Below are 19433 nucleotides of genomic sequence, written 5' to 3' on the forward strand. Positions count from 1 at the left end.
TCCTATTCTTCTCACAGACACTTCCAATAATTTGTGAATTTAACATGTTGTTCTACTGGGAGTGGATAAAGGTTAAAATTTGTTTAATTAAATAGTCCCTATAACCAGAGATCTGGCCCTTCTTCCAAGGATATTTAAGTATACCTATAAACAGCAAATATTTTCATAATATAATATAATGTTTTATAAACTGGGAGAAACCAGGTTGAATTTTTGCAGAGAACAAGTTGTGTCTTGGATGAAAGTTTAGCCATAAAATTACTTTTGTATCTATTATCTCCTGAGCTGCTTTTATGTGCCAAGTATTTTCTTAGATGGTGCACATATCCTGTTTCTGATCCTTGGATCAGTCTACAGTGTAGACTCTATACTCATTAGAAGGCTGATCCAGGTCTTAAACTCTTTTGCTGTGGAATTTCCTTTAACAGTGATTGAAATCTTCCAGATAAACATAACATAGCACAGGATTTTGATTCAAGTCGTGATGGTTGTTTACTGAAGAATCCTTTTCTCTATATCATTTTCTCTATATCATTGTTTTAGGATAGAAAAAGGGACATTTCACTATGCCAGCAGGAATAAGTAACAGGAATAACTTGAGAAATAAAACTGCATATTTTAAGTCAGAAAAATTATTTTAAATGACTTTATTGTGTGTCACACAAAAAGGGGGGAAAATATAAGCAAAAATCAGATTTCCTGAAAGGAAAACAAATTATTAGAAGCTTTTATAGTGATTGCTTTTGAATTTTAATGCATAATTCTTGAAATAAAGGAATAATAACTTTTTTGTATGTACTTTTGTATTTTTTAGGTCAGCAGCCTTGTTTTACATATTGAAGAGGCCCATAAACTCCCAGTAAAACACTTTACTAATCCATATTGTAACATCTATCTGAATAGTGTCCAGGTAGCAAAAACTCATGCGAGGGAAGGGCAAAACCCAGTATGGTCAGAAGAGTTTGTCTTTGAGTAAGTCTTATTTTATTGTGACATTACATAATTTTCTTTTACCACATTGCATTCATTGCATTTTCTTTTCTCTTCTGGTTCTCTGTGTATGTAAGCTGTTAAAATAGAATACCAAGTGTAGGTGTTTTATTAACACATAATTTGTTTTCAGTTGTATGTTTACCTTTATTAGTGATACACTATCCGTGCCCTTGCTTGTTCACCTATTAGTACAAAGTAGTGTAACTGAAAAGTCTAGAAACATTGACTAGTCCACACATACAAGGTGTTTACTAGGGTTTCTAGGATTTAAGTTGAATAAATTATTAATTTAGAAGTTTAAAGTTGGTGAGGAAGGTGTATAAGTTGCTTGTCTGTGTTCTTGTTTATGAAATTAAAAAAAATGTTGTAAATCTAGTTTTAAATCCAGCACACTTTTTTTTTTTTTTTAAACATAAATAGGGGGCTTGATACCAGAACTATTAAGTACTTCAAGTAGTTTAATACCAGAACATCGAACATTTTGTTAATTCTTTTTCTTTCTTCTTGTTTTAGCGATCTTCCTCCTGACATCAATAGATTTGAAATAACTCTTAGTAATAAAACAAAGAAAAGCAAAGATCCTGATATCTGTAAGTTGATACAGAAATTCTTTCTAAAGTTAAAAGGCATGCTTTAAATAGTTTTAAAGGAACTACAGCTTAAGATGGAAATAAAAAAAAGCACCAGTGTAAAATTTGAGAATTTTTCTCTGTTACATTTTAAGTACCTAAGAAAAAAAGACCAAAATGGCTAAACTACAGATACTGTGAACTTGGTCCCCTAAAAATAACTTAAGCATTCTTCCCTCCCCAGTAAATAGGAAGAATAAGAAAATGGTAACTGTGGTCATCTTTCTATCAGGTTTCTTTCCATTCCAGCTTTCAAATTTTTATATTTTTTTTACTTTCCTGTTTTAGCATAATAAAAAGTAATCTGTTTTTAAAAATTTCTTTAAACTACAGTGTGCTATTTATTGAATTCTGGTAATCAGGTGCTCCCAATTCTTTCTCTAAGCAGCACACCTCTTCCCAGCCCGCTGCTAAGGCAGTTGGCAGTGGGATTTTAGCAGCTCACATCAGGCTGAACTAGGTTAATACCTTCTTAAAACTCAGCTTAGTGAAGGAAGCGATATACATAGACCAAATACATTAAGCAAGATCAAAGCCTGAATTTTTCTCCATAAGTAATGTTTATTCTGTAATTTCGATGCTGTTTAAATGTTTAACATTTTTAAAGTCATTTCTCATGACTTTTATGATAAAATCCAACTCTCTAAGTAATGACAGAAGCAAGACCACACCCTCTGTCTGGACTGGTTTTTCCCCCTCTACCGTTTTCTTAGCTATACTTCCAGATCTTGCTACAAGTCATCTCAAGGGTTACCAATTGGGAATGGATTTCTAGCTGTCTGGGCTGAATCAGATATGATTCTTCTGAACTGCAAGAGCATTAACCACTGGTGTAGCACTTAGCACCCAGTACTAGCACACAGCTGGTAATCAGTAAATGAAGTAGCAACTCACTATCCAACTTCTGATATTCTTAACGTTCCTCTAAAAGAAAGGATTGACACTATAGAGACTGTGAGCATCAGGAAATTTTACTTGTGTGACTAAGTAAAATGTTTTCTTCTTAGTAAGCATTTGTTTTTCTTTCAAAGTATTTATGCGTTGCCAGTTAAGCCGCTTACAGAAGGGGCATGCCACCGATGAATGGTTTTTGCTCAGCTCCCATATACCGTTAAAAGGTATTGAACCAGGATCCTTGCGTGTTCGAGCACGATATTCTATGGAAAAAATCATGCCAGAGGAAGAGTACAGTGAATTTAAAGAGGTATTAAGTATTTACTGGTCTAATCACTTTTGGTGGAATATTTTTAACAGAAATATTTTAGTTAATATAATAGCTATTAAGTTAAATATTGTAATTTCATAGCTTAGTGGTATACTGATAGCCAGAGGAGGTAAAAAATATTGCAGTAGGTTAATTTTGGTCTTAAAGGACTAGAAATATGTACACTTCAAGCTCATTCTATTTATTTTAAATTTTATTGGTTTGTTTTCATTTAATGTGAAAGGCAGAGACAAACAGGGATCTTCCGTCTGCTGGTCCACTTCCCAAATCCCCACAGTAGTCATTGCTGGGCTAGGCCACAGCTGGAAACTCCATGTGGGTCCCTGGGTGTGGCTGGCAGTGACCCAAGTACTTGAGCCATCATCTGCTTCCTCCCAGGGTGTGTGTTAGCAGCAAGCTGGATTGGAAGTAGAGAAGTCAGGATATAAAGCAGCCATTCGGACATGGGATGCAGGCATCCCAAAGAATGACTTGTTTGCGATGTCAAATGTATGGCCTTATTTTTAATAAAGTATTCATTGCAACGTATTTCTAAGTGTAAAATTAGGAAAACATATTTCATGTTTCTGTGAGAATGGTAAATGCTATAAGTACTTTTAAGTAGTCTTTCTGGTGTCATTTTTAGCTTATACTGCAAAAGGAGCTTCATGTAGTCTACGCGTTATCACATGTGTGTGGACAAGACAGAACACTACTGGCTAGCATCTTGCTGAGGATTTTTCTTCATGAAAAGCTTGAATCATTGTTGTTATGTACACTAAATGACAGAGAAATAAGCATGGAAGGTATAGTATTGGTGTTAGTATGATACTTTTAAAATTAGTTACATTTCATTATCAAGCCTACATGGATTTTCTTTGAATATATTAAAATTACATCATAATGCAAAATGTTATTCAAGATAACTTAAATCAGATAGCTGTGTTTCATGCCAATCAGTTAATTTGTACTGGAGTTTTATTTTTGGAAATTAAAAATTGCAGTTGGGATATCATTTCTGATTCTTTGGTTAGTAAGGAGCTGGTATTTGACAAAGTTACAGACAGACAGAAAGAAAGGTCTTCCTTTCGTTGGTTCAACCCCCCCCCCCCCAAATGGCCGCTTTGGCCAGCGCTGTGCCGATCTGAAGCCAGGGGCCAGGGGCCAGGTGCTTCCTCCCGGTCTCCCATGCTGGTGCAGGGGTCACTGCCTTCCCAGGCCACAGCAGAGAGCTGAACTGGAAGAGGAGCAACTAGGACTAGAACCGGCGCCCATATGGGATGCCAACACCATAGGTGGAGGATTAACCAAGTGAGCCACGGTGCGGGCCCTGGAGCTGGTATTTCTAATGTATGTTTTAGTCATGACAGATTAGTATTGGAAACTATAAAACGTGATTTCTCTGCCTAGGCCAGTGGCCCATGAGGCTTAATTATTATTAGTTTGGTTCCTTTTTTTTTTTTTTTAATACTAATTCATTGCAAAGGAGGTTTTATCAGCTGTTTTATTTCTAGCTTCTGCAGACAGTTCCTAGGTTACTGGATACAAAATAGCTTACACATATGCCAGAATAATCCATTTATCTCCAGCACTTTGATTCAGGAACAGTCCTCATGTGTAGGATCTCCAAAAAATTATAAAGTATAGAATTATTTTCTCTTATACATGAAAAATGTAAAAATAGTATAGGTGTCAAGGATTAGATAAAACAGTGGTGCCTATTTTATACTGAAATTGTTTCTCCTAACATTATTTATGCCTTATTAAAAATTTATTGAAAAAGAATACCCATATTTTAGGCCAGTCAACTGACTACTGAAATTATCTTTTTGGGAATTAACTCAATTTTTTTGAGGACTGGGATCAGTGAGCAAGCAATCAGGCTCGTTTCATTTTATCATTAACTGGCTAACTGTTCATGTGAACATGTTAATACCCTTTGCTGTTATGATCAAATCAGGCAATCCATATGAAAGTCTTAAGAGTTTAATATAAATGCAAGATGTCTTTATAGTCAGTACCACAGTGCCGCAGGTAAAAAGTACATTTGAATGACTGTTGAGGGAAAATGAATTTATTTATCAGTGTGCCACATGAATGCAGCCCTTTGCAAATAATCTTGTAATATAAATATTTGTATAGATGAAGCCACTACCCTGTTTCGAGCCACAACCCTTGCAAGCACCTTGATGGAGCAGTACATGAAAGCCACAGCTACACAGTTTGTTCATCATGCTTTGAAAGACTCTATTTTAAAAATAATGGAAAGTAAGCAGTCTTGTGAGGTAAGAACATAGTGTTTTAAACATTTCTGGGAAAAGCATATTTCAGTAGGCAATACTTCATATAGTTAAAGGAAAATAGTGACTTTTTAAATTTATTCATCAGAATAGTTGCATCTTCTATAAATGTGCTTATAACTTTTTGGCCAAGCAAGCTTCTTAAAAACACGTATTTTATCTTGGGATTAGAAAACCTACAGCTGTGTCAGAAACTAAATGTTCTGTCATTTCTCTTAGTAATGATCCTCTGTTCACAAAGTGTGCACAACATACAGAGGGACTTCTGCTGCAAGGCTTATGCATTGCTTCCGAGCACTCGTCCTGGAAGGGTTTTTTGGGGAAAGTGAGCGAAATTGTAAGATTTTCCACAGGAGCAAATCAAAGGATCTTTTTAGGATTAATTATTAAGGCTTCAGTGTAAATTCATAAGCCATTAAGATAGAGTGGAATTGTACTTATATTCTGTCATTTTGATGGTAGAACTATAACAGAAGATAGTAAATGAGTTTAGTAGATCTGATGCAAACTTTTTAAAGTAAGGAATTACTTTTGATTATGTACACTGGGAGCTGTCAAATGCTAATTCTTTAAAATTGTCAGTTCTTACTAATAAAGTGAGGATTATTTGATATTGGAAAATAGGGATAAATGTAGAGTTGTAAGAAGTAAGAAGGTTGACACAGTCTGTATGGAGTCTCTGGTCTTTGGAAGGAGGCTAGGGCATTCATATATACTGCCTGGATGTTAATGCCTCTTAGGTGTCTGGGGTTACTGGAGAAGCTTTGAGAAAGGTTCATAATTCTGTCTAAGGTATTTGGTATGTTATTAGTTACTAAATTAAGTCTGAATCAGTTAAGGTTTTCACTTGAGTCATTTTTTTCCCTTCAAATAATTAGAATTAAATAATCACTGCTTATAAGTTGGAACGAATGGTAAAAACCCCTGTAGGAGTTTCATGAAGTACTTTAAAAGTGTTGCCTTGATTCATTTGTATTATCACTGCCAAAATGCATTTATATTGATTTATTCCTTTTCTTAGTTAAGTCCATCAAAGTTAGAAAAAAATGAAGATGTGAACACTAATTTAGCACATCTATTGAACATACTTTCAGAGCTTGTGGAGAAAATATTCATGGCTTCAGAAATACTTCCACCGTAAGTGGTGAAATTTTCATTTGACAAAAAATTCTGTACCCATGTTTTGAATAAGTCCTATTTCTGAACTATGTGAGAACTTTTCTGTGTTAATGCTTTTTAATCTTTACATGGTAAATTAAGTTTTAAGGAAAGCAGTGACTTAAACCAGACCGACCAGCATATGTGGTTTATATTGTAGCCTGGGGAATGAATAAAGAGGCTTATAGTCTCAGATCTGAGATCACAGAAAACATGTTTACTCTGTATTTGAATTCTTACTCAAGTGTACATCAGATTATCACTCAATATCTGCTTGAAGGCCTCCAGTGTTAGTGAACAGACTTGATCAGGTAGATAAAATCTTTTCCTTCACAACTTGTTCCATGTTAGTTTCTGTTTATCTTCTTCCTAGAAGTTGGACAAAAACAGTAAAAGGTCTCCCAAAATAAGTGTCAAGGAGATAGTTAAAAACTAAGTTTACCTTACTTCTTGGTAAATGTCTCTCCTTACTTTTGGCAAAATACTTTAGAAGTGGCCATTTGGATTAAAGTGTTAAATTATGTAAATCAAGCTTTGGCTGCCATGAGATCAGAATTTTTATTTGCTTTCCTTTTTGAGATGATTGTGTTATTTTGGCAGGACACTGAGATATATTTATGGGTGTTTACAGAAATCTGTTCAGCACAAGTGGCCTACAAATACTACCATGAGAACAAGAGTTGTTAGGTAAGGCTTATCAATTCATTTGTTCTATCACTGCATGTAGTGTGCACCAGTATGAGTCAAATGAATTAACTGAAAATTCTAAGGGTAACACTACAAAATCAAGGCCTTTTTCTTTCTTTTTTTTTTAATGTCAAAGTCCTGTTGAGGGGCCATCTAACTCAGAAATACTCAGCTGCCTTTTTCAAAGTTATTAGGAGACATTTAGCTACTTTTACATTTTATACAGACCTGAATGCTTGTCAGTTAAGTCTTACTGAATGAGGTTAAAAGCTAAATACAAAATCTGTAGCTTACTTCATGTAGTACCCTCTGTATACGCAGTATGCGTGACTGATTTCATAGTAAAAAGGAAGAACACTGAGTCACTTAGACATTAATTTGCTTGAAACACGACCTGTAACTGGTTAGTCTCCCGTCAGAGCCTCTAGTTCTGAAACTGTGCTTCAGTATGTTCACTGTGCAATTATTACGAACTGCTTTGGCAACTCATGGAATTTATAAAAAGACTTGATTATTATTCTTTTTCTTACTCTTCCAATAAGGAAGCAGACCTGGAGAGGGTAAATAATTTGTCTAAGATTATGTATAGGGAAAGTCAGTGGCGGAAGCAGAGCTAAAGGAGACCTTCTGAAACTCAATCCAATATCCATAACATTGTTGCAGGCTTTTGTTAAGCATACCCTAACCAGTTGAAGATAACTGGAAGCATAGTGCAAAAGTCTCAGAGAATGTAACTGTTTTCTAATGATTTATTATATGGAATATATACTGCCAGTCATGTTATCTGAGAAAACCTAGAGGAAACCACTAAAGATGCCAGTATGTACCATGAGTTTTGAAAATGTGTGTTAATCTTGCCTCCAACCTATATTCTGTCAAGGGGCTTCTAATCCTAGCAGGTAAAAATCTCCTGGTTAATTATGATATAAATATTTAAGAAGTGTAGATTTGGTTTTTCTTGGCTTTCATGATGATGGGGGGAACAGAAAACAATTATAAGCATAGTGTTTCAGCACAGTTAAGAGGTTTGCAGAATAACATACTTAAGTATCAAAATGCTTAAAGAATTATGTGATTGCCATGAATATAAATGCTGTTTGAAAAGTAACATACTCAGGTTTTTATGATATTAAAATATGTGCCACTTGGCTAACTAACTTTTTATTAGCAAATGCAGAGAATTTGGGCTATCGAATCAGAGAAGAAAGACTAACAATTATGTTAGACTCTAGAAGGAATTTTATTAAGTATGGTGGAATAATACTTCAGATGTAGTAAATCAAAGGTTGATTTTTGGAATGTTACTCAAGTTACATGCCTATAAAAGGTACTCCTGTAGTATTCCAGAAATGTTTGATTCCTAAGGATGCCGCTTCCCTAAGTATAGAATGTAATAGTAGCCTAAAATAACTGAGTATTAAATTCCCTTTTCATGTAATATCTGTAGTTCTCTAAAACTTTTTTTTTTTACCTGGTATTCAGTGGTTTTGTATTCCTGCGGCTTATCTGTCCTGCGATTCTGAATCCTCGGATGTTTAATATCATCTCAGGTAATCTTTACAAGTTTTGATTAAAAGAAGCAATTTCATGTTATTTAAGATGAATAATCACTTTTTAAATGTATTGCAAATGATCAAATTCTAAGACTTGGTTTAAAACATTCTAAAGTACTCTTCCCTTTTCTTCCTCCTTCATTATTAGCTTTTGTGTAGTCTGAAACCTGACCTGGCAAGATTCAATGCATTCCATTTTTTATCTACCTCTTTGTATCCAAAAATCTTAGGATGATATTTTAAGAGTTTGTAACTTGGCTTTTCAAGGTGGCAAACTCTCTGTAATTAGCCCATGCAAAACTACTCAAGCTGGAGCTACTTGAAGATCAAAATAAAATTCCATGTACAGGTGCAGGAGTGTTGTGTGTGTATCTATAGACAATGTGATGTTCATTGGCCATTTTAAACTCCAGTAAACGTGATGTGGTATGTTTGTGACATTGAATACAATGATGAGTTACCATTAATATCTTTTATTGCTACTTAACGGGCTCAAGCATTTCATCAGCTAAGAATTAAAGATCATTTGGAGAGATGTACCTGAATGTTGGACTCTGAACCACTATTCCATAGTATTTAGTTTAGTGCCTTAAGACAGTATAATCCAAAATCAGGCAGCCAGGTCATTTCTAAACTTCAGAGTCTGTATTTAATAGCCACAATACTTTGCATTTCTATCCTATCTACATTATGTAAATGTTTATTAAATTGCATGTTTTTCTCCTCCACATAAAGGTGTCAAAAATCTCTTTGTTCTTAAGCTTTGATACCACCACCTAGTTTTTAGAGGACCCTTTTCATAAAGCTAAAGTACTAATAAATATATTGAGGTTTTCATGTGTAGCTCTGCTTTTTCTCAAAAACTTAAGAGTTACTGAATTACTAACAGCAGTAACCGGTAAATACATAATGGTTTATTTGCAAGTGCCTTTGCAGTCTGTGTCAGTAGCTGTGGCCAATTCTCCTACAGATTCACCATCTCCTATTGCTGCAAGAACACTGATATTAGTGGCCAAGTCTGTGCAGAATTTAGCAAATCTTGTGGAATTTGGAGCTAAGGTAAAAACATCTTGATACTTTATGAATCAAACTGTGATACAGAAATATAGCTTAAATAATTTTACAAAACAGTGTATACCTTATAAAGATTCTGTTTCACTTGCTATGTTTTAATATTTGGACTTTCTATTTTTAACAAATGAACTTAAAAGCTTTCATTTTTAGCCAACAGAGAAGATTATATTCTCCCTTTTAAATATAAAGACCAATGAGCAAGATTTAAAATGTAACTTTATTTCACTGTAAACATTAAAAGAAAAATGTATTCGGGAGCAGTCACTGTTACTAAGTGATCACATTATCAAGCATAATGCGGTAGACACCTTAGTTCATCCTTCTAGCAAGCCTAGTACTGGCAACAGAGCAGACCAAATCATCTCCACCTTCTGCTAAATGGGTGGGGTCTTTGTCTTCACCCCACCTTATGAGGAAGATAACCTGAAGGGCTACAGGAAGCCAGTTGCTTCCTGAAAGTTCTTTCCAACAGTGTATCTCCTGATCAAATCCTCCATGAAGATGCCGAGTATCACCTGTGAAGGCAGTCCACTTCTTGCTGATTTTGCCACACCCACACTTGCAAATCAGTTCATTGACCTTAAAAGATACAGGTATCACCATGCACTATATGGTTCCATCTCCTCAGCCTGTGTGAAAGGGGTTCTAAAATACCCACATGTGATCACATTTCAGATTGAACAATTGTTGCTTGTATGGTTGAGATCATACTGTCACCCCTTACCATATTTCGTAGGTTTGGAGCAAAATTTAAGCTTTTGCAATGTATTTGCTCCCTACAGCCTTATCAAAACTCAGTGGGTATTCTTTCTTATTTTTGGAATTGCCTATTGAGGCCCTTATGTCATGGACTTTTAAGAGTTGCATTAGTATTCCTATTTTATAGCGCATTTCTTTCAGTAGGCTTAGGATTTTGAGTATAATGAGCAGCTTACTAGTATGATTTGGCTTTAGAATTTATCTGAATCTTGTGGCAGGTTATGAATAATGTGTTTTCATTTTGAGGTTTTATCACACTATATTTTCATTCCTTATAACCTTTGCTGTATTCTAACCTGTGGCTTGGGCCCGTTTGTTTTGGTGCTGGGCAAGTAATAGCTTTTCCATTATTTTTGAATGAATGTATGTGTAAGCAGTTTGTGTCTGCCAGACTCTGTTGTGATGTGTGTTTTGAGCCAGGATTTCTCCTTCTTTGATTAAAAATAATCGAGTTCCTCAGTGTAGCTGCCCGCTTATACTAGAACATAACTCAGTGCATGATGAAATTAATTCTCAGGACCGTGGGCTCTGCTGATGGACATCAGTTTCATGAAAATCCTTGCCATGTGTATGGTTCTCACTAGAGATTGATGTTTGTTTCCTAAGTGTAAACTTTTCTTCTAGGAGCCATATATGGAAGGTGTCAATCCATTCATCAAAAGCAACAAACACCGCATGATCATGTTTTTAGATGAACTTGGGGTAGGTATATAATTGTCAAAAAAATGTGAGACCTATTTAGAAAGATTTTACACGCACAACTGAAAATCCTATTTGTCTGCCTTCTTATTATGGCTTTTGGACTACATCTGCCATGTGTTTCTGCCTGGCCTTACACTATCTTTCAAGCTTTGTCTCTATTGTGATATGCTCATGCCTATTAGCACCTTTAACTTTGCTGCTGCTTTCTGGGTTTTGAAACAACATGGATGATCCACAAATGGGAGCAGGTTACATAATGCTCGAGTGGAGAATGAGTAGCCTTTGGCTTCTCCCAAGTATGTGGACTTGGTGTTGTGCTACATTCAGTGTGAATATTTATGCCTCATTGGGGCCTGATAAGTTATAAGATAGCCCTACCTAGTTTTATAATTTCTGATTGAATGCTGTCATCTAATGAACCCTATCTTTACACTGGCTGCCAACTGATAAGGATTCTGTAGAAAAGATTGAAGCACTGAGTTATTTGATTTCCTAGTAAATTTTCTTAAATAGTAACAATTCAGTATACAAATAGAGAAAACAGCAAAGTAGTATAGGGAAGTAAACTTGGGCAAGGGTAGGAGAATTTAAGTCAGCTGTAGGCAGCAATTTGATTTTGTGGGTTAAGCCAAGCCTTGAGAAGCTGGCATCCCCTCTCAGAGCAGTGGCAGGTCCTGGCACCTACACACTACTGTAATGTGCCTAGGAATATTGTAGAAGGTGGCTCCCCCCTTGGGGGAGCCCTGGATGCATTTCTGGCTGTTGCAGCCATTTCGAGAGTAAACCAGTCAATGGACAGTCTATTGCATGCATAGCTCCATACTTATCATTTGTCTCTTAATTTCTAAATTGTTATAATAGTGATTCCTAGCAAATATCAAAAATGTATTAGAAAAAAGTAGCTACTCAGTGACAAGAGTAACCGGGGGGGGGGGGGTGAAAGAAGAGCTATTACTTCCAACTGTATAGAGTTTACAGATCTGAAACTTAGGTATTTTATTCAGTCTTGGGGCTGACCATTCTCCTGCCCCCTGTATACCTGTGGTCTCTAAGTCTGTGCTGCTATGGTTGGCTTACTTTGTCTGTAAACTGTCTGAAAGCAAATACTGCAGTATTTATATCTAACCCTTTCGTCATTCCAGTTGTTTTACAAAGAATGCATACAAATATTGTCACCATTAGGGAGTGAAAGGATTGGGAATTATACAAAAATACTTGTAAGTTATTTCATAAAACTAATCCAAAGATACCTCATTTCCACATAGCAATTATTTTAAATGTAGTCCACAGCTAATTTCAAAACTGTCATGACGTTCCTGCTTTTATGCTAAATGCTATACTCTTAATATAGTCTAAGAATTTTAAGCATAGTAGCATTTAATCCAGTTTAGCAGTTATTATTTCTTATGTTAGAAACTGTAAAGGTCTTTACACAAGAGACTAAATGCAGTCTTATGATTCCCTTAAAGAACGTACCTGAACTTCCAGACACTACAGAGCATTCTAGAACTGATCTATCCCGCGATTTAGCAGCATTGCACGAGATTTGTGTGGCTCACTCCGATGAACTGCGAACACTCAGCAATGAGCGTGGTGCACAGCAGGTAGGGGGTTGCCTTTATTCACACTGTTTCATTAACACTTAGGCAGAGTGTCAGCACCACACTCCCTAAGGTAACCGTTGATAAGAATCTGACTCAGAAGATCACAAAGATGATACTGCACACATCTTGCTCTGGAGTCTAATAAAACATTAGTTCTAGTGGACAAGAGTAGTGCATTCATGCACATGTACAATATAGGATATTTTTTTCTTCCAGTTTGGCCAGTTCCTGTATGTGAGAGACAGAAAATGACTTTCCAAGAGATTCTCAAAGTTGATACGTATTTCTAACTCCATGTCTAGAATAAAATCTTAGTGAACACGATCATTGCACTGGCGGCCCACTGGCAAGGATTCTTCTGTAGAAGAGGTTGAAAACACTGAGTGATTCTAAAATCCTGTTTTTCTTCTTAGATTAAGATGGTTTCAGATATTAATTCCTTACATTATTTTCAGCCAAAATGATGAATGCTAAATAAATGTCAACAAAAATATTCAGTTAAGGACTAAAGCTTTCACTAACACTTTTCAAATCTCTGACCAAGTTCTCATTTTATTTTTCTGTCTAGCATGTACTGAAAAAACTCCTGGCTATCACAGAACTGCTTCAACAAAAACAAAACCAGTATACAAAAACCAATGATGTCAGGTAGCAGCCTTCACCCCAGTGTTCTGCATGGATTCAGCATGTCAATTCACGTCAGTATAACGTCTCTTTTGCTCTTGCCAAAAAAACAGCACACCTTTCCACATTCCAGTGATGTGTGAACTATGCAAACAGAACCCAAGATGCTGCTGGTGAGTAACTGTGCCAGCAACTTGGTAAGCTACTGGTGCAGGGTATCTGCACCCTTTCCACATTTACCAACCTCTGAGCCTTGGTGTACAGACCACCATACACAAAATGCTATGACTGCATACTGAACTTGGAACATATATTTTCCGTACATCCAATTGCCAAAGTTCTGCTGTCTCTTGGAAAAGACAAGCTATGGACTCTGCTGACGAGATTTAGAGTATAACTGGATTGCAGACTGTTCTCACTGTACCTTCTTCCTGATTAGGAATATGACCATTTGACTGTTCAATGACTTTATTTGTATTTACAGTTTCCAGAGTTTGCCATTATAATCGGAACAATCTTTGCTGTATACTTTTTTAAAATACTGTGCTATTTCTCTTGCTGAAACTGTTAAAAGAAAATATATAAGAATGGATCTATTGCTCATCAGCTTTATTTTTTAAACATACCACTTATTTTGTTGGAATTGTCAAATGCTTTTGTTAAATGTTTACAACAGTAAATAGTTTGAATTCAATAAATAGTATTGGTCATTGTACTGATCAACGCATGTTATCCATTCAGCCATTTTGCAATTTACCTATTTCCTTTATGCAAAAAAAAAATCTATCATGCTTTTGTGCTACCCTTTTTTCATGCAGACAGCCTCATCAGCCATTTAACAACTGATCCATCATCTCTGAATTAGATTACTTGGATATTTAGTTTGTATAGTTTTATTTACTTCTGTATGTGTACTTTTGTGAAGTGCTTACAAGGGCTAAGTTAAAATAAAACCAAGGGATATCTTGTATACATTTACTTCTATCTAAACATAAGCATTTCATTTCTTTCTCCCTTAAGGGCAGTCCAAGTTTTAGCACTGAAGGACTACCCAGGGAGAAGAAACTTCAGAATTTTCGATACTAGGGTTGCTTTAAAAACGATTCCATGGATTCACTCTCTATATAAGGCAACAATTCCTAACCTATCATACTTGTGCAGGGGAGATGCAGCAAACAAAAAGTAGGACAGAATATCATTCACTAAAAATCAAAGTAGTTGAGGTTTTAGGAAAAGCAGTTCCCCTGTTAAATACCGAGTTTATTCCATTCCTCTGATGCATAAAATACAGGGGAAAAACATTAATAACCAATCACAAAACTACGCTCAGCATAGTGTTGGCTGTAAAGAGCAATCCTGTCGTTGGAATAGCTTCAAGCATTCCACCACATCCCTCGCCCCTTTTCCTCACAGGATGGAAAGGATATGGACTGTCAGTTATCTCCTAAGATGTTTCTGACACCAAGCAAAAAGGACCTAACTCTACTTCCAAGCATTGGTTCCCTTCCACTAATCACACCTTGGTCTTCACCCATTATCAACCATCTGATGCCTTTTATTACAGCACCCTGCTCTTTACATTTTAGAAACATTCTGTTTTAAGTTAGATGGGGAATTTTGTCACTTACCTTTGTGGGCCCTGCAGTAACTAGCTGACCATCTGACAGACTGTATTTCTTGAGTTTTCATCAGTGGGGCCGAGTGGGAGGTGTCTGGAAGGAAAAAGGAGGTGGACTGAACATCTGTTCCTTCTGGAGCCCAGCGGCACAGCTGCTTGCCTAGACTGCACTGAGGGTTTCAACCTTCAGCTTCTTTCCCTCTGCTCTCATGATCTACCCTCTCATTCCAACGTAAGAAGGAAACCAACCAACCCCTTCACCCCCAAATCCCAAATCCCAAAACACTGAAGCCTAAATCATAGAAAATGACACATGAATATGCATATAAGGTCTACCTTCAAATACCAAGATGTGATTAAAATGCTACCTACCCTCATGGAAATTGCAAGCACGGAGTCCAAGGTGTGTTTTCTTTCAGACCATTTAAGAAGATTCAGGGCAGCAAAGTTCCTTAGAATTCCTTCAAGCCAGTTTTCCAGGAAAAAAATTGTTCCCGTATACAACAGCCACAATTTGGTTCTAACTATAATAGCTACCATTTATTGAATGCTTACTAAATGCCAGCAGTATTCTAATTGATTCCATGAGTAAACTGGGAAACTAGCCCACAGAGGTTTAATGACCTACGAAGGTCACATGGTACAGCAGAGGCAGCCTGGATTCATAGGCAGATAATATATTTCACATCAACTCACTTCAATATGATTTTTACTGAGAAACCCATTCAAACATGTTCTCCAGTAACTGAAGAAAACATATCAAATGTTCATTACCTAGAATGGCCAGCTTTCAGAGCCACGTAGCAACTGAAATACATTGTGCACTTCAATAGCAATGTGGATACCAGGGCATCGGAAGTCATTTAAGTTCCTGAAGGGCAAAACACATTCCTTACCAGCTTTGAAACTCTACGTGGTTTTGGTTTCTCTGGTGCCTTTTCCAAAAAGGATGGGGTTGCCTGTCAGATTCTGTATGAAATACAGGCAAATAAACTGCGACTTCAGTTTGCCTACCAGAGAGACTAATTTGACATTAGTCATGGTAGGGCAAGAATATCCAAACCTGGTATTATTCTGGGTTTATTTTATTCTGGGTTTATTTTACACAAAGCTGCCATAAAGGGTAAACAATTTAAATAACAGAAAAGATTGGATTTTTCACAATGAACTTTTTAAATGCAGTTAAAATCCAGATATGCTTCCTATTTCTGCTGATTAGTTAGCAGTGACAAATCAACTTTAAAGGGCTAGAGGGAATCTACGAGGTCGTCATCAGTCCATTCTTCCTAAGAAGGAAAAAAAAAATTGAGATATACTTAACATTACAGCATAACCAGTATTGTTTACTAAGGTTCCTCTTTTTAAGCAAAGTCTCATTACCTATGCTGATTACAGAAGAGAAATAAATTAGGAAAATCTGAAGTAGTTCAAACTTACAGTAGTATTGGCATGGTCTCATCTGACTGCCTCAATGAGGAATCAAAGTCACAGGCCTGACCTTTAGTTATTTATCTCTTGAGTTTCCAGGTACAATTTTTAAAAGGGGGGCAAAGGAAAAAACCTTAGAGAATAAGAAATAAAGCAAAAATTGGGCATTTACGTGTATCCCTGCCCTCTTCTGTGAAAACAGGACTGATTCTTTATCAAGTAACCACTGTACTTTACTGAGAAAACCCCCTTTCCTAATGGACAATGTACATTAAAAAGCATGCAAAAAATGAAGACTTTAAAAAGCCACACTTTTGTAATGCCTGTACTTCAGAACAATAAATCTTAAGAGGAAACAGACTTGACTGTTCATCTTTGGAGTAAACATACCTCCTCCTGTTTGGCTTTCTTTGAGATATAATCATCTTCTTCATAGCCTTTTCTCTTCTTCCTGGAGTGAATCAACCATCAATAAGCAGCAATCCAGTACTGGTAATAGTAACTATTTAGAAATGAACTAGCAAGGGCATATGCATTACTGTGTATCTAGTGTAGAACAAGCATGGATACATTGACAGATACAAAGAGTTATGAATAGGAAGGCAACATTTTTCAAGTCAATCTTTCAATGCAGAACCCAGAGGGGTTCCTGCCAACCCTAGATTTCCCAGCTCCCAGCTTTGGTGCCCTGGCATCTGGGGAGTGAACCAGTGGATAGAGAGCTGTGTCTCTACATTTCAAATACAACAAGAGCAATAACAACAAAGACATTTAACAAACATTAACGATTTGATAGGCAAAAAATGACTACACACAGGAATTCAATCTGTCATATTTCAAGTAACTAGGAAAACCATGAAATAGTCCAAAATGAGCTACGATGAAAGTTAATAGTTAAAGTTTGCTCTATCTTTAATCCACATCATTCACAAATATTCTGAGTGTTTTAACAGTTAAACAAAAGGCAAAATAAATACTGGTTACTTTAGGGTGAAAAAAATCACATGAATATGTAAAAGTATAAGGCCAAAGATTCTATCAAAAAGTGTAACAGCTGTATCATATTTAAGAAGATGAATATACAGATTCTATAAAGTACTACAAATGAAAAGAATGCTGGAGAATCATTAAGAGTTCTAAATAAACACTACGGAAGAAATACAAAGAACCACTTAACATGGAAACATAGTAAACCAAGAAACACGAAATTAAATTACCATAGTGACAATACTCTTTCCACCCAGACTGACGAGTTACTAAATACTCATCACACTAAATGTTGTACAGTATGAGAATATGAATGCAAAGAAAATGAACTTTTCTGATACACACACCCCTACAGGAAAAGTTGGGGCAGGTGAACACGGATATAAAACTTAACGAATTCTTGGCAGAAATCTGTTTTTGTTTTTTTTTTTTTTCAGAGGAAACTTAGGTTTTATCCATATTCCACTAACAATGCAGTAATTACAGGAAAAGAAAAGAACATTAAAGATTAAGGAAAACAAGTATTTTGTCCTAAAGTGGTACTACTCATTAGTGTCTGGTCTATGAACTATTTCCAGTCTGCAGTGAGATCAATACTAGAGACACTGTGTGTTTAGAAATTTTTATAACAGCTTAACAGATACCTTCATGGTTGTTGAGTCTAATAAAGTTTGGGCATCTATTTCTATGCCTTTAATTTCACTTTTCTAGTAATTCATTTTTACTGTATTTTACAGAAGTAGATGTCGCTAGTCCCCCCCCCCCCCCAAAGCCCTTCACAGACATCTGAGAAGTGCCCCGCAAGTACTCATAGATATGTGGATACAAAGCAGAAGGTAACTTGGAGGTAAACTCTAGCAATCAAAAATTCTGAATCATGGTCCTGTCAGTGACCTAGCTACCAAGGTAGCATGAACGGTCCAAAGGTCTAATCCAGGGGTTGATAAAGTTTTTTCTTTAAAGGGGCTGGGAATTATATTTTAGGCCTTGGAGGCCATAATCAATTTCTGTCACAACCACTCAACTTTTCTACCATGGCACAGTTGCTCATATGAGGGAGCATCAGGAAGTTCATGAGCAATGGAAGAATTAAATGGTAAGTTTATTTTGGTGTAGAAATTTTGAAATCCATGTACTCGTTATAATATGCATTTTCCGTGAAACTTTGGAAGAACTCCCACATGTAAATTACTAGGTATACCTTGTTCCTGCAACACTGTCTTTCTGAGGAAGGCAGGTAAGAGGTCAGATTTGGCCTGTAGGCCTAAGTAACCAACCTCTGTTCTTAGCCCATTTCAAGATCACCATGAAAATAACATGATGAGTTCTATGATACTTTTATTCATTGAAGTCCACTTTTCTTTACTTCTCACTATATTTCTTTTACCCAGGAGTAAAATTTACCACTTCAACTTTCATACTAAGTCATACTTTGCAGTTACAGCTATAACAACAAATAGTCCTTTATTTTGCACACTTGGTGTATCCTAGATACTACCCTCCTGTGATTGTACAGCTAACATGTACCTGATCTGAAGACCCTGAATGTTTCTTGCTTCTCAAACACATCCTGTAGCAGATTCATCAACTGTAGAGATCCAACTGTCATAAATGCATCTCACTCTCATTAAGTCTTCCAAACAAAACTTTACAACAATTTATGTGAGGCAAAGAGAGAGCTCTCTTCTGCTGCTTTTCACTCCCCAAATGCCCACAAGAGCTAGGACTAGGTAGGTGAGCCAAAGCTAGAGCTAGGAAGAACTTTAGAATCAGAATGTGTTCTTCAGGAAATAGAAAATGTCAGTTTCAGCATTCCTATTACCTACCCTAATCTCTAACTGCTTAAATTAAGAGATTAAGTGGATCCTTCAATTTGCAAAGCATGAAATGCAAATTCTACAGTGATTTCTACTTTTGGCTCTATCAATTCAGAAACATTTCAGATGGTCCTGTTGCAAGACAAAATCTAATAGCACAATTTCCTTACCAATCCTGTCTTCAGCACAACGTCTGTCACTGAAAGCAACTATGCCAATTTCCTACTGTAGCTAACAGAAATTAGTCTGGACCAGTATACTAGTTCCTCACACCAGATACCAGACTCGCTAAGAGA

At 36.2% G+C, this 19433-nt stretch overlaps 2 protein-coding genes and 1 long non-coding RNA gene across 5 annotated transcripts in view; 1 reads left to right on the forward strand and 2 right to left on the reverse strand.

Annotated features, from left to right (window-relative positions):
* The window catches only part of RASA1 (RAS p21 protein activator 1), a 93996-nt gene extending 79986 nt beyond the window's left edge, over positions 1 to 14010 (forward strand). The window contains exons 14-25 of one of the 2 annotated variants that reach the window (XR_011381862.2): positions 815 to 972; positions 1507 to 1583; positions 2654 to 2826; positions 3473 to 3632; positions 4969 to 5111; positions 6148 to 6263; positions 6916 to 6971; positions 8454 to 8521; positions 9495 to 9583; positions 10982 to 11059; positions 12529 to 12663; positions 13232 to 14010. Coding sequence is in view for 1 of the 2 variants with exons in the window: in XM_070056402.2 (XP_069912503.1) it covers positions 815 to 972; positions 1507 to 1583; positions 2654 to 2826; positions 3473 to 3632; positions 4969 to 5111; positions 6148 to 6263; positions 6885 to 6971; positions 8454 to 8521; positions 9495 to 9583; positions 10982 to 11059; positions 12529 to 12663; positions 13232 to 13315 (1368 nt within the window). In the remaining variant the exon portion in view is untranslated. Of the gene's footprint in view, positions 1 to 814; positions 973 to 1506; positions 1584 to 2653; positions 2827 to 3472; positions 3633 to 4968; positions 5112 to 6147; positions 6264 to 6884; positions 6972 to 8453; positions 8522 to 9494; positions 9584 to 10981; positions 11060 to 12528; positions 12664 to 13231 lie in introns of both variants that reach the window. The other variant, XM_070056402.2, reaches the window with a different exon arrangement.
* Positions 6482 to 15010, reverse strand: LOC138845133 (uncharacterized). Its single transcript, XR_011381863.1, has 2 exons — positions 14916 to 15010; positions 6482 to 6653 (listed from the first exon to the last, which is right to left on the reverse strand). It is a non-coding gene; the product is annotated as an uncharacterized LOC138845133 (long non-coding RNA).
* Positions 15011 to 15418: 408 nt separating this feature from the next.
* The window catches only part of CCNH (cyclin H), a 34339-nt gene continuing 30324 nt past the window's right edge, over positions 15419 to 19433 (reverse strand). For both annotated transcript variants that reach the window (XM_002713905.6, XM_089312991.1), the window contains exons 8-9: positions 16724 to 16784; positions 15419 to 16191 (exon numbers count right to left, since the gene is read on the reverse strand). In XM_002713905.6, coding sequence (XP_002713951.1) covers positions 16153 to 16191; positions 16724 to 16784 — 100 coding nt within the window. In that variant the 3' untranslated portion in view covers positions 15419 to 16152. The remainder of the gene's footprint in view (positions 16192 to 16723; positions 16785 to 19433) is intronic.

This window comes from Oryctolagus cuniculus, chromosome 14 (genome assembly GCF_051225735.1).
Source record: "Oryctolagus cuniculus isolate XC-2025 breed Fujian yellow rabbit chromosome 14, ASM5122573v1, whole genome shotgun sequence".
Taxonomy (NCBI): domain Eukaryota; kingdom Metazoa; phylum Chordata; class Mammalia; order Lagomorpha; family Leporidae; genus Oryctolagus; species Oryctolagus cuniculus.